Source organism: Podarcis vaucheri (genome assembly GCF_965113315.1).
Source record: "Podarcis vaucheri genome assembly, chromosome: 8".
NCBI lineage: Eukaryota > Metazoa > Chordata > Lepidosauria > Squamata > Lacertidae > Podarcis > Podarcis vaucheri.
In genome coordinates this window covers 9,205,828-9,219,595 of record NC_138766.1, presented here as the reverse complement: position 1 = coordinate 9,219,595, position 13,768 = coordinate 9,205,828, and the positions used below count along the sequence as shown (strand labels likewise).

The 13,768-nt window shown below is 47.3% G+C and overlaps 1 protein-coding gene across 3 annotated transcripts in view; it reads left to right on the top strand.

The window, feature by feature from the left end:
* Positions 1-286: 286 nt before the first annotated feature.
* The window catches only part of DGKH (diacylglycerol kinase eta), a 103,163-nt gene continuing 89,681 nt past the window's right edge, over positions 287-13,768 (top strand). For 2 of the 3 annotated variants that reach the window (XM_082234218.1, XM_082234217.1), the window contains exon 1: positions 287-543. In XM_082234218.1, coding sequence (XP_082090344.1) covers positions 385-543 — 159 coding nt within the window. In that variant the 5' untranslated portion in view covers positions 287-384. The remainder of the gene's footprint in view (positions 544-13,768) is intronic. The other variant, XM_082234219.1, reaches the window with a different exon arrangement.

The following is a 13,768-nucleotide window of genomic DNA, read 5'->3' as shown; positions in this document are numbered from 1 at the left end:
CCCTCCGCGCTCCCCGCCCCGTCGAGGCGGAGAGAGAGCAGCTCAGGCTGCGCCCACCCGCCACCCCCCCCCATCCCGGCCTCGTGGGCTCCGGCCCGGCGCGTCCGCCCCTCCGAGGAGCCGGGCGGTGGGAGCCGGCGGAGCGTGCGCGGCGTCGGCGGCGGCCTCGGAAGATGGCGGCGGGCGGGGCGGGACTGGGGCGGCGGCGGAGCCTGCTGGCTTTGATCGCCGCCACCTCCCCTATCTCCGCCCCGGGAAGAGCGAGCGGCGGGCGGGAGGCGGAGGCGGCGGCAGCGGCTCCTCTCCGGGGCTGAGCGGGGCTGGCGCTCCTGCCTTGCCTGCCTGCCTTCCGTGCGCTCCTCGCTCGCTCGCCCGGGGGGTAACATGGCCGGGGTGGAGGCGCCGCCGCCGGGGGACCCCGGAGGAGGCGAGGCGGAGGCGGCGTCGGGGCCGGCCGACGAGTCGTCGGACAGCGAAGGCGAGCACGAGGCGCCCCAGAAGCTCATCCGGAAGGTCTCCACGTCGGGCCAGATCCGGAGCAAGGTGGGCGGCCGCGCGCGGAGGGGGGGGGAGAAGGGAAAGTGGGGTGGGCGTCGGGGGCCAGCTCCACCCAGGGGTCCGGAGCCCGGGACGAGGCCGGGAAAGGAAGCGCTGCTGCTGCCATCGGGGGCTCCATTCAGATCAGCCCTTCTCTCCCCCCCCTTCCCGCCTGCCTGCCTGCCTTCCTTCCTGGCCGGGGTGGGGGTGGGGCTTGGACCATCGCATCCCTTCCCCCTCCTTCCAGCTGCGGCCACATCTGTCTCTCCCCCCCCCCCCGCCGTGGCGGAGCGACGATCTTGGCTGCTGCTGCTGCTGCTCGGGAGGAGAAGCGCGCAGGGAGCCGCTCCCGGCTTCGGTTTCCTGGTTGCGCTGCCCCGCCGGCCTTGGACAGGGCGAGCTGCCCAGGAACGGGCTCCCTCCTCGCTCCGCCGGAGCCTCCGCCATCCCCGCCCGCCGCCTCCTCTCCCCTGCGGAGCCGGGAAAGAGCGGAGAACCTCGCAAGAGTCGCCCGGGGAACCCCGCGCCCCCAGCCCGCTTCTCCTAGGCGCCTGGATGGCACAGAGTTAAAAACTGGCAGTGATCTACCCGCTTTTTGGTGGGTTCGGGTGAAAGTTGTTGAGTTTTTTCAGGGAGGGGGTAAAATGTTGAGCTTTTTTAAGGGGAGCCACAGTTGTTCAGCTTCTTTGGGGGGAGCCAATGATCTACCAGTGATCTACCGGTAGATCACGATCTACCTGTTGGACATGCCTGAACTACAGGAATAAGATAATTCAGATTAAAAAATCCCTCCAGGAACACTTAGCACCTATCTTGTTTTGCCGTGTTCCCCCCCCCAAAAAAAAGAAAAAAATAACCAGCCCTCGAAGTTCAGGGACAGGAGTTTGCTTTCTACCCAGGTCAAAGCATCTCTTAAAGCGCATTAAAACTCTGGAGAATGAAGTAGCTTGATATAAAGGGGGGACGGACACAAATGTTCCTTTGCAAGTGCCCAAACATGGGGGTGGCTCCTTTCAGGCTACTGCAGGACTTGTAGCGTGTGAATTCAACTTTAAGGTGGGGGGTAGTTAGCGGGTGGCGCTGTGGGTTAAACCACAGAGCCTAGGATTGCCGATCAGAAGGTCGGTGGTTCGAATCCCCGTGACGGGGTGAGCTCCCGTTGCTCGGTCCCTGCTCCTGCCAACCTACTGCCAACCTAACAGTTCGAAAGTACGTCAAAGTGCAAGTAGATAAATAGGTACCGCTCTGGCAGGAAGGTAAACAGTGTTTCCGTGCGCTGCTCTGGTCTGCCAGAAGCAGCTTAGTCATGCTGGCCACATGATCCAGAAGCTGTACGCCAGCTCCCTTGGCCAGTAAAGCGAGATGAGCGCCGCAACCCCAGAGTCGGTCATGACTGGACCTAACGGTCAGGGGTCCCTTTACCTTTACCATTACATTATGGCACTTACTTTTTCTCCGGTCAAACAGATATCTTTAACCATGTGGGACAATATGAATAATAATAATAATAATTTACTACATGGCCACATGACCCAGAAGCTGAACGCCTGCTCCCTCGGCCAATAAAGCAAAATGAGCACCGCAACCCCAGAGTTGGTCATGACTGGACCTAACGGTCACGGGTCCCTTTACCTTTACTTTTACCTTACCTTACTTCTAGTAGCAGGTCAAATGGCGACATGGTGGTCTGAGACCTTGCCCAATGTGAACTCTTAAGACCTCGCTCAACTTTCTTGCGGAGACATCGCTTGATGTTGCTTCCACATCCCGCGTGACGTCCTGCCCTCTGCCCCCGAGTCCTTGTCACTGAGCAACGTTCACAGTGACATTGCTCACCGATGGGGAGTCCAGTGTGGAATATTAATGCACACAGAGATGCATTAACCCCCCCCAAAAAAGTTGCCAGGGGTCCCAGTTATTCCCTTGATATGCAGCCTGCACATCATGAGGTGTTTGGGCAGTGCACTGTATTCGTCAATATACTGAAGGTTGGTTGGGACAAGCAATTACGCCCCCCCTCCGCATGTGCACGCACTACACCATCATGTCCCCCATTGTGTTGACGTCACTCGCGCACATGGCGGGGCATGCTGACGTAGCACACACACGCTGGTGTTTGTGTGTGATGATGCAGTGATCCACTTTGTGGGTGCCCTGCTCCCCTTATTCAAAATGTTGGGGAGCCACGGACCCTGGGACCTGGTGCCTATGCTTAGCTGTACGCATCTATGAATAAAAAAAATCCTTCCAGTAGCACCTTAGAGACCAACTAAGTTTGTTATCGGTATGAGCTTTCGTGTGCATGCACACTTCTTCAGATACCTTCACACGAGAGCTCATACCAATAACAAACTTAGTTGGTCTCTAAGGTGCTGCTGGAAGGAATTTTTTTATTTTGTTTCAACTATGTCAGATCAACACGGCTACCCACCTGTAACTGCATCTATGAATGTTGCTGCAATACGGAGAACCAGCATTGTGTGTGATAGTGTTACATTTAAATGATAGGTGTGGCAAATTCAGAAACCTTTTTGTGCATCACAAGTGAAAATGCATGAAGAGTGCTTGGCCATAACATGAGCTAGTAATGTCGTTTTGTGTTTTACATTTAACCTCCCCAACACCGCTGGGTATAGGGCGGTATATAAATTCAATCAATCAATCAATCAATCAATCAATCAATAAAAATTGTACAGACCAGTCTGTATGTAAATATCAATGGACATAAATCTGACACCGGATATGGCCATTTCAAAACTGGTGGACAAGCATTTCAACCTTCCAGGACATTCTGCGGCTGAACTTCCTAGAACAGAGGAACTTTAAAGGGAGAACTGTGAATTCATCATTTCTAAGCTTAATAGAGACAAATATCACAGTGCATCTGCTAAGTGGCTCACCAAGGCTGGGATGTCTCTGTGTTAAAAGAGCAACTGTGATTTGTTCTCCTGTGAATGGCCATTGTTAGTAACGTAATTTTCACCATTTCTGCTTTTCTGCATTTAATTTCATTCTTACCTCGCTTTTTACAGTTGCACCCCCACCCCCAATCCTGTGCATAGATGCAACTGAATGTTACACTTTGTGCATCTGATGAAGTAGACTGTAGCCCATGGAAGTTTAGGTGGACATAATGTTACCCTGCAATGTATCGCCATACTTTCTGTTTTGGTCACCCACAGTGAGAAGCGCCTTTGGACAACCAGCCAGAGAAACCTTCCTAAAATGCACACTCTCTCTCTCTTGAGCATAAATGGAGTTTAGATCAGCAAGTTATATATCATTTAGATATTTGGGTGTTCTTTTCAGTGAATCCCTTTCATGGAAATGGTTTAGTGTGGCTGTGAAATCGAAAGCACAGAAACCTATGGCAGTGTTAGAAATTAGCCAGGAGTGTTTTGCAACTGGCACAGGTCCAATTGTGACCATGTTGAGTTCTCTGGATGCCAGGTTGGCAACTGGGGTAATAATAATATAATTATTATATTATTATATTTATTATTATTATATTTATTATTATTAAGCAAAATGTCACTTAGAGAACACTTTTATTGAAGCTTGAATTTGTTTAATTCTGGATTGCTTTATTTGATATTTTAATGTGTTGTAAACTGTTTTGAGATTTTTTTCTTTAAAATATAAAGTGCTATACTGTACAGTGGTACCTCCACTTATGGATATGATCCATTCCGGGGTGCCATTTGCACCCCAAAAAGTCCATAAGTAGAGCGCTGCTTCTGTGCGTGACGCGATAGAGTGCTCATGCGCGATGTGCACAGATTGCTCCTGCACATTCGCGATGCGGAGAACCCGGAAGTAAACACCTCTGGGTTTGCCGCGTTCATAACCAGAAAAAAACGCAATGGAAAGCAAATGCAACTCGAGGTATGACTGTAGTCATGATGATGATGATAACGATAATAAACAATATCGGGGGAAATGGTGTCTAGACATTCCACTGTCAGGCATGTCGGGTTACACCCAGCATTGTTGGTGCCCAGAACGTGTGATGTCACAAGGTGGGAGGAGGCCTGCCGAAGCTGTGACTGGCTCTTGCTGCAGCGACGGGTTCCATTGGGTCTTCCCACTGCTGTCCAATGGAGCCCGTTGCAGTTGTGGCAGGCCCGTCCAGCCTCCTCCTGCCACATGGGCTGTGGAATATTGATGGGGCCTGGCCCCCTTACTGAAAATGGGGGGTGGGGTTGGCTCCACACAAATGGCGCTCCTGTCCACTGTGGCAACTGTCACCTAGGTTTAAGGTGCCATTTGGTGATTAGATTATATATACAGTGGTACCTCGGGTTACATACGCTTCAGGTTACATACGCTTCAGGTTACAGACTCCGCTAACCCAGAAATAGTGCTTCAGGTTAAGAACTTTGCTTCAGGATGAGAACAGAATTCGTGCTCCAGTGGTGCAGCGGCAGCGGGAGGCCCCATTAGCTAAGGTGGTGCTTCAGGTTAAGTACAGTTTCAGGTTAAGAACGGACCTCCGGAATGAATTAAGTACTTAACCCGAGGTACTACTGGATATATATATGAGTTTCTAACATGGCTATTAAAAATTGTTACTGTTATTAAAGATTTTCTGGAGTTACAAAAGTACACACATCTCTATTTTGAGATCGTAAAGTCATTGCTGTAGGGCTATTGACGAAGTTTGCTTATAATAAGGGAGGACAGCTGATTGAACCTGTCCTAAAGATTTTCAGTAGCAAAGTGATCCCTGGAATGCTCTGTGGTGTTGAAATTTGGGGACCTGACTTCTATTCCATTGAAGTTGTAACACAAACTATGCAGAATATCTCTCTCCCCCCCCGCCGAAATGTTATTCTCTTTCATTGGGAGTTTCTGCAACCCTGATACACACAGCATCTACCGTATTTTTCGCCCCATAGAACGCACTTTTTCACATCCAAAAATGAAGGGGAAATGTGTGTGCGTCCTATGGGGCGAATGCAGGCTTTCGCTGAAGCCTGGAGAGCGAGAGGCGTCGGTGCGCACCGACCCCTCTCGCTCTCCAGGCTTCAGGAAGCTCTGTGCAAGCCGTGGGAGCCCACACCGGGCTCCCACGGCTTGCGGAGAGTTTCCTGCATGCCGAAGGCTGGGCGTGCTGAGCTCAACGCGCCCAGACTTTGCGCAGCTCTCCGCAAGGCGCGGGAGCCCGGCTTGCGGAGAGTTGCCTGTTCTTGGGGCTGGGGTCAGGGGTCAGGGGAAGCTCAGGCTTCCCCTGCCCCAGCCCCGCGCCTGGGGAAAAAAAATAATCCCCCCTTTATTCCCCCCCCCAAAAAAACTAGGTGCGCCTTATGGGACGGTGCGTCCTACAGGGTGAAAAATACGGTATGTGGCTATCAATTAAGACAGCAGTAGAATGTGCACAGTTAAGTTAACGAAGTGCAACTGACTATTTTATTAACTGACCATTTTCCTGTGTTGTGCTATATGGGAACTGGTTAAGAATCAATTTTGGGAAACAGCTCTTCAGGATATTTTAGACAATTATTATTTTCCAGAGCTGAATGTCGTATTGGGCATGGGCAAGAGCAGGGTAGGTTTTCTGGGTAGGTTCCAGAAGGGAATTGCAACTAATTAGGAACTCCAGATTTCCCATGGGGTATTCTCTTTTGCAAACAAAACATTTTAGGGCCAGTTATTTAATGAAACCTGTGCCTCTTCCCCTGAAAAAATGCTTTTAGTGAGCTGTGATTTCAAGTGATGCCAACTGAAGTCCTTGGTGGTCACTTATAACAAGGTTACTCATAAAGGCAGATTCTGTGTTTGTGGCCTGTTATGTACTGAAGTTCTCACCCTGGGCCAGCAGGGGGATACTGTAGATAGTTATGCAAATGAAGGATCGAAAGTGATGTTCAGTGATTGGATAGTTTGTGAAAGTTGCTACAGTAACGTTGTACTGGAGCTCTATATAAGCAGGCTGGCTGACACCCTTCAGTTCAGTTCTGTTCTGGCCTTGGAATAAACAAGAGCTGTTTGAAGAATCGCTGTGTTGTCTGATATGTTCACCCATAACTTAACACGGCCAATATCAGCTGGATTGCGATATTCATTTTCTGTTAATCTGTCCTTTCTATAGTGATACAGAAGAGAGATTTCTGAAACTTTTGTTGACGTATGGCAACAGGGATACCTTGGTAGAAATGGTATTATTTCTTTTGACACTAATGGCTTTGTGACACACCTACTTCTGTCCACACACAGAATTCATCTTTACAAATCCTGGACCTTGCAATTTCAAATTAACAGTAGAAGCAAGGCGCACAGGAATCAGTGTTCTATTAAAAATAAAATAATTGGATTTTATAGAAATCATATCCATCTCAAAATGCTCCTATCAATGTACTTGATTTAAACAGGATTTTTAATTCTATTTTTAACATTTGTGTTCTATTAAGAGCTCTGTAAAAATAACCTGGTTTAAAATATCTCTGTGCAATACAAGCATATGCATTAAAGTCTCCACTTGTATTTTTTTATGGTCAAATCCAAGAGTGTCCTTCAAACTCATTGAGCCTGCTTTTGCACTGCAAAAGGATGAGCAAAGAGTAAAAAATATGTGACTTGAAAGCAAAATCCAAAGGGGACCATGCAGTCCTAACCCTCCTTGACCTCTCTGCTGCCTTTGATGCACGTGATCACACTAACATCCCTTCATGGCACACTAAGTCTCTGCTGTTCTCAGTCTTCTAGTCTAGTTTTTCCATGGGGGAAACTTCTCGCTCAACCTCATCAAATCACATGGTTTTCCACCTGTACACTGATGATAACCCAGCTCTACCTCTCAGTAGCACCTTAAAGACCAACTAAGTTAGTTCTTGGTATGAGCTTTCGTGTGCATGCACACTTCTTCAGATACACTGAAACAGAAGTTGCCAGATCCTTCTATATAGTGAGAAGGTGGGGAGGGGTATTACTCAGAAGGGTGGTGGGAATGGGAGATTGGCAGATAGCTGAGATGAGCCTGTTGACGACTCTTAACGACTGTAATAGGTCTTACAGGAAAAGGCAAGGGGTGAGAAGGTGAGAAATGGCCTAGTCATGTATAATGAGACAAGAATCCAATGTCCCTGTTCAGACCCGGTCTCTCCATGGTTTTAAGTTTGGTAATGAGTTGCAATTCAGCAGCTTCTCTTTCCAGTCTATTTCTGAAATTCCTTTGTAGTAAAACAGCTACTTTGAGATCTTGTATAGAATGTCCTGGGAGATTGAAGTGTTCTCCTACTGGTTTCTCTGTTTTGTGATTCTTGATGTCAGATTTATGTCCGTTTATTCTTTGGCGTAAGGTTTGGCCTGTTTGTCCAATATAGAGAGCTGAAGGACACTGTTGGCATTTGCTGGCATACACAATGTTAGAAATAGACTGGAAAGAGCAGCTAACTTAGTTGGTCTTTAAGGTGCTACTGGAAGGAATTTTTTTATTTTGACTATGGCAGACCAACACGGCTACCTATCTGTAACCAGCTCTACCTCTGTACATGAAATGTTTCTCTGGGACATTCCACATACAGTGGTACCTCGGGTTACATATGCTTCAGGTTACATATGCTTCAGGTTACATATGCTTCAGCTTACAGACTCTGCTGACCCAGAAATAGTGCTTCAGGTTAAGAACTTTGCTTCAGGATAAGAACAGAAATCAGGCTCCAGCAGTGCGCCGGCAGCAGGAGGCCCCATTAGCTAAAGTGGTGCTTCAGGTTAAGAACAGTTTCAGGTTAAGAGCGGACCTCCGGAACGAATTAAGTACTTAACCTGAGGTACCGCTGTACTGTATTGAGCAGCTTGACTCTTATTTTGCTTGGATCCTTAATGGTTGGCCCAAAATAAATATGTCCCAAGTATGACCTACACATATTTCCTCCCAAGCCCCCTTCATACCCTTCCCAAGGCCTGAGACCTTGTCTCTCTCTCTAACCCCACCTCACCCAACATTACCCCTCTGCGCATTGAGGCACTGCTGGCGCAGGTGTGCTTCAGCCCTTTCTCCTGGATGTGGACTGCCAGAGGGCTTCTGAGCTGGTCACTGTTCAGCCCTGGCCAGGAAGCAAGAGAATGTGGCTAGGGAGGAATAGAGATGGGGAGAGCAGGGTGGGCAAAGGCAGGGGGAGAGGCAGACCAAGGTGACAGGTTGGAGTACATCAAGGATGGAGACCATCAGAAGAGGCCTCTTGCATCAGGCCAAAGGCCCATCTTATACAGTGGCCATGCAGAAGATCCACAGGTTGTCAGACTCCAGATTCCATCAGTTCCAGCCAGTGAAGCCAATGGTTCCCCAGATATGGTTCAGAATTATGAGTCTCAGAAGTAAATGGCACGAGCACGCACAAAGAGAGCCAGTGTGGTGTAGTGGTTAAGAGCGGTGGACTCGTAATCTGGTGAACCGGGTTCGCTTCCCTGCTCCTCCACATGCAGCTGCTGGGTGACCTTGGGCCAGTCACACTTCTCTGAAGTCTCTCAGCCCCACTCACCTCACAGAGTGTTTGTTGTGGGGGAGGAAGGGAAAGGAGAATGTTAGCCGCCTTGAGACTCCTTTGGGTAGTGATAAAGCGGGATATCAAATCCAAACTCCTCTTCTTCAAAGTGCATCTGCTTCTCTAGTGAGGAATCTTGTTTGCACTTGATAAGATGACGCCATTCAGTCAGTCTGAAATAGAAATGTCTTGGGCTGTGGCAGTCCTATTGAAATTAAGCATGAGTAACTTGGGCCTATTAATTTTGAGAGTGTCTGCTCTGCGTAGGGCTAGCATTGGTTCCAACCCTTCATTGCCAGTCAACCGCATGATGCAATAAAATAGAAGCAAGCGACTCTCGTGCCAACAGAGAGTGACGCTGTGACGCTAAGGGACTGCAGTCAGTGTTTCAGATGTGCCACTTCTCTAGAGCAGTTCCAGTCAAGGTTTTATGAAACAGTTGCAAGGCCTACAGCATCCATTGCTGGCCAAAAGAAACACATGTCTCTGAAAGCCAGCCAGCCAGCCAGGCTGCCTCCCTTCTTCTCTCCTTTCCCTTCTCAACTTTTGTCTAATTATGTTTTTAATGAGGGCAAGCTACTACAGGAAATGTGGCAAAAACATTTCCTGTGCATTGGACTCGGCGGATCAGAGCAAGATGTCCTGAGTCCCACAGGGCAAGGCCAACCAGGAGTTGCAGAACCACAGATAGCTGGAAGTGAGCAATTTCCTCCGACAGAGGTCAGAAGCAAATTGAGCCTTGTGAAGCCTTCTTCTACTGAACGCAGGCGCTCATCCTTTGGTTCATGTCCTCCAGACGCACTGGTATGGTGCTGTGGGAGGCATTGGGTTCCTTCAGCTTAGGCAAGACACCTGTGAGAGTTCAGCGCTGAAGGCCCTGGTTCTACGTGAGGTTCTTCTTTGGGTTTGCTGTCCGCTTGAAGCCCACCGGTTTCTCAATCTGCATCAGCAGCCTCACAGCCCTGAATCTGGACCACCTCCTCATCGGGTACTTCTGCAGAGTCAGATTCCAACTCAGTGCTGGACTCAGGGGTCATGACGTAGGTAGAAGAAGCAGAAAAGATGGGGGGAAACAGGATATACAAATATTTTGTTCTGACAGTTCAAAATGTGCTGGAAATGAGAGTAGAATTTTGTACATCTGTAAAGGTTTGCATTGTGGAGGTGCAACAAGATTCCTGATAACAGTGGCTCTGTGTGAAGTCCATATTACATCCTTTACCTGATGAGGATGAAACCAGAATAGTACCAACACTTCATTTCATCGATATAACTTTGTCAAAGAGCAAAGCTGGAATGAGTTACTCGCGAATACTTTATTTACTCATGGTACATAATTCAAAAGTACTTATATCTGGTTAGAAAGCACTCATTTAGTTTATTATCATTATTTATTAAATTTGTATCCCGTCCTATACCTGCAGGTCTCAGGGCGGCCGACAACATAATCACAATATTAAAAACACAAAATATATAATAAAAACAAAAACAAAAACCCAATAATCCCCCCCTCCCCAACGCATTTTAAAAGGGCATTGGATGTGAATCGGCCAAAGGCCTGGTTAAAGAAGGACGTTTTTGCCTGGGGACCCAAAGGTGTACAATGAAGGTGCCAGGCAGATCTCCCTGGGGAGAGCATCCCACAGCATTGGACTGTTGTGAGTTTACTTTTTCACTGGCAGTTGGCCTGCAGTTACAAGAAACCACTGGAGAGAAGGATCACCGGAGAAGAGCTCTTTCACCCAAGATAGTGTCTTATGTTTGGATTAAAAACATTAAGGCTCACTTTCACAATCTAGAAAGTAAACCCATTTCTTGATTTAGAATTTAATTAAATGGATTGGGCTAGTCTTGCAGCTAAAAATAGTGACCAAAACATGCACTCACTGTTTTTCTTGGCTGTGGTTGTTTATATTGTTAGTTGAAGCACTTCTGCATATTAGAATATATTCCTTAGCTTGCAATTGGGGATATGTGTGTGTGTGTGTGTTTTGCAGGTTCATTGTCGGAAGATATTATTTTTAGCTGCTTTGATACAGTTAATCATAGCTGAAAAATGCCATATGGTGGTGCCTTTGCAGATGGCATTGTCCAGTAGAAGAGATCTTAATATCACATTATTTGACAAATGTGTGAACATTTGTTGTGTTCCTTTTTAAAAGAAAAACATTTATCAGTTCTAAAATCACTGTCAGCGAGAATTAAATTCTGAGCACCGTCTATCTTCTGAACATGTACATTGAAGTCTTTTTATATATAAAAATGAGGCAATTTTAAGGATGTTGTTGGGTTACAATTACCATTATCCCTGACAGTTGTCTATTGCTGGTTTGGGCTAATTGGTGTTGCAGTCCCACACCATCTAGAAGGGCACCACATTGGCTATCACTGATTTTGTTGGATTTGACCCCCTGCATTTAATTATTTTCTTTTCAGTATACAACCCGCCTGTAACAACCGCCTAAGATCCCAATGCAGTATTAAAATGATTTAAGCCAGGGACCAGCAAACTTTTTCAGCAGGGGGCCGGTCCACTGTCCCTCAGACCTTTGGGGGGGAGACTATATTTGGGGGGGGGGAATATATGAACGAATTCCTATGCCCCACAAATAACCCAGAGATGCATTCTATGTTGGGATACTGCCAGGGAGCTGGGCCCATAACCTGTTGTTGGGATACTGCCAGGGAGATAAAGTCCATCATGGCCCCAAGCCGGCTGCCGGACGATCCATCGATCTCCCGTAGTCACGCAGTATGAGCGATTAGTGACATGAGTTTCCTGAAATATTTTGCCACATTCCAGAGCTCATGCACACTCTTATCAGCAGATAATGCACAGCCAGAAGTCGCACTCAGGAGAGCATTATTTACAAGCTTTTATTCAGCGTTGATCAGAACAAAGAAAGACATGACTGTCTGCGTCAGTGTCTTAGACAGAGAGAGCGAAAGCAATAGCAAACATAAACATCCTGTGAACAGGAAATACGCAGGCTGTGAAACAAACATCCTGCTCCCTTTTAAGGTGGAACGGAAATATCCCAACATCCTAGTCATGTAAAAAAAAAACTGATTTCCGGACCACCCGCGGGCTGGATTGAGAAGGCGATTGGACCACATCTGGCCCCTGGGCCTTAGTTTGCATATCCATGATTTAAGCTATGCATTGAAATAAATAAGAAGGCATTGTGGAATAAGAATGGCTTTGCTTGAACCGAAAGGAATAGCTCAGAAAGGCACCAAGTGGGCCTTTCTTGTGAAGCCATTCCAAAAAGAAGGCGTCATAGCATCCAAGCTGCAAACCTGATTCTTTAGGGGAAGAGTAACCCCATCCAAAATTGGAGACATCTGGCCTCTCTTCCTTGATAACAGTAATGCAGAAAATGCAATTCCAATGTTTATTGCGATCTATGTGTCATAATAAAAAGCAGAGACATCACCTTGCCAAGAAAGGTCCGTATAGTTAAAGCCATGGTTTTCCCAGTAGTGATGTATGGAAGTGAGAGCTGGACCATAAAGAAGGCTGATCGCCAAAGAATTGATGCTTTTGAATTATGGTGCTGGAGGAGACTCTTGAGAGTCCCATGGACTGCAAGAAGATCAAACCTCTCCATTCTTAAGGAAATCAGCCCTGAGTGCTCACTGGAAGGACAGATTGTGAAGCTGAGGCTCCAATACTTTGGCCACCTCATGAGAAGAGAAGACTCCCTGGAAAAGACCCTGATGTTGGGAAAGATGGAGGGCACAAGGAGAAGGGGGCGACAGAGGACGAGATGGTTGGACAGTATTCTCGAAGCTACCAGCATGAGTTTGACCCAACTGCGGGAGGCAGTGGAAGACAGGAGTGCCTGGCGTGCTCTGGTCTATGGGGTCATGAAGAGTTGGACACGACTAAATGACTAAACAACAACAACAAATTGTGACAGAATGTGAGTCTTGCTCGTGTTTTATGGAGTGAGGAGTAGAAGCCTGTGCTTCTCTTCCCAAAACCTTGTCCCACCCCATCCATTCCCTGCCTAGAGGGAATTAATTTGGTTTCAGAGCTGCTGCAGGAGCAAAACACTTCCTTCGCTCTTTCTTTCTATTTCGTGCGATCCTGAGGCTGAGGACAAGACACAAAGTGCTATCGCTGGGGAAAGTGGGGAGTTGGTGAAGCCATATCTGAATCTGGTCCTATTTTTCAGTGTCCAAGAATTGGGCTTGGTGGTGTGCCCCCGCAGTGGCAATGTGTGATCTTTAGAACTGCCTAGTATATTGGTACTGTGCAGAGCATTACTTCATTATAAGCAGAAGCAAAGCAGCTTAACTGCAGAGAATTGAGTACAGCGTGTATCTTAGGCATGTATGTCACAATTCTATGTAAGCACATTAAATAACTGCTGAATTTGGTCCTGTGCGTAATTTGGTGTCTTGTAATACTACATTCTTTAAAAGGGGGAAATATCCTGTCTTTTTGCGTGTAAATCTGTACTACAAGATATTTGGGGTGTTTCTGGTGAACTCTCAAAAGGGAAAGTACCAATCATTACAGTTTGGTGCAGCATATACAAACACACACGTCATCCTGTTTTTTAAGAAACTGGCCTGGTTTATGCACACCATTCTTTATTTCAGTCCAAAGACCCACAAAAAACATTTTCGAAAGCAAAATAAAACAGAAATACAGGGAAAGAGTTTCAAGGCGGTCGCTATGTTTTACCCAGAGCATGTAGATTTCTGTTTCTTAATACCGTATTTTTTGCTCTATAACA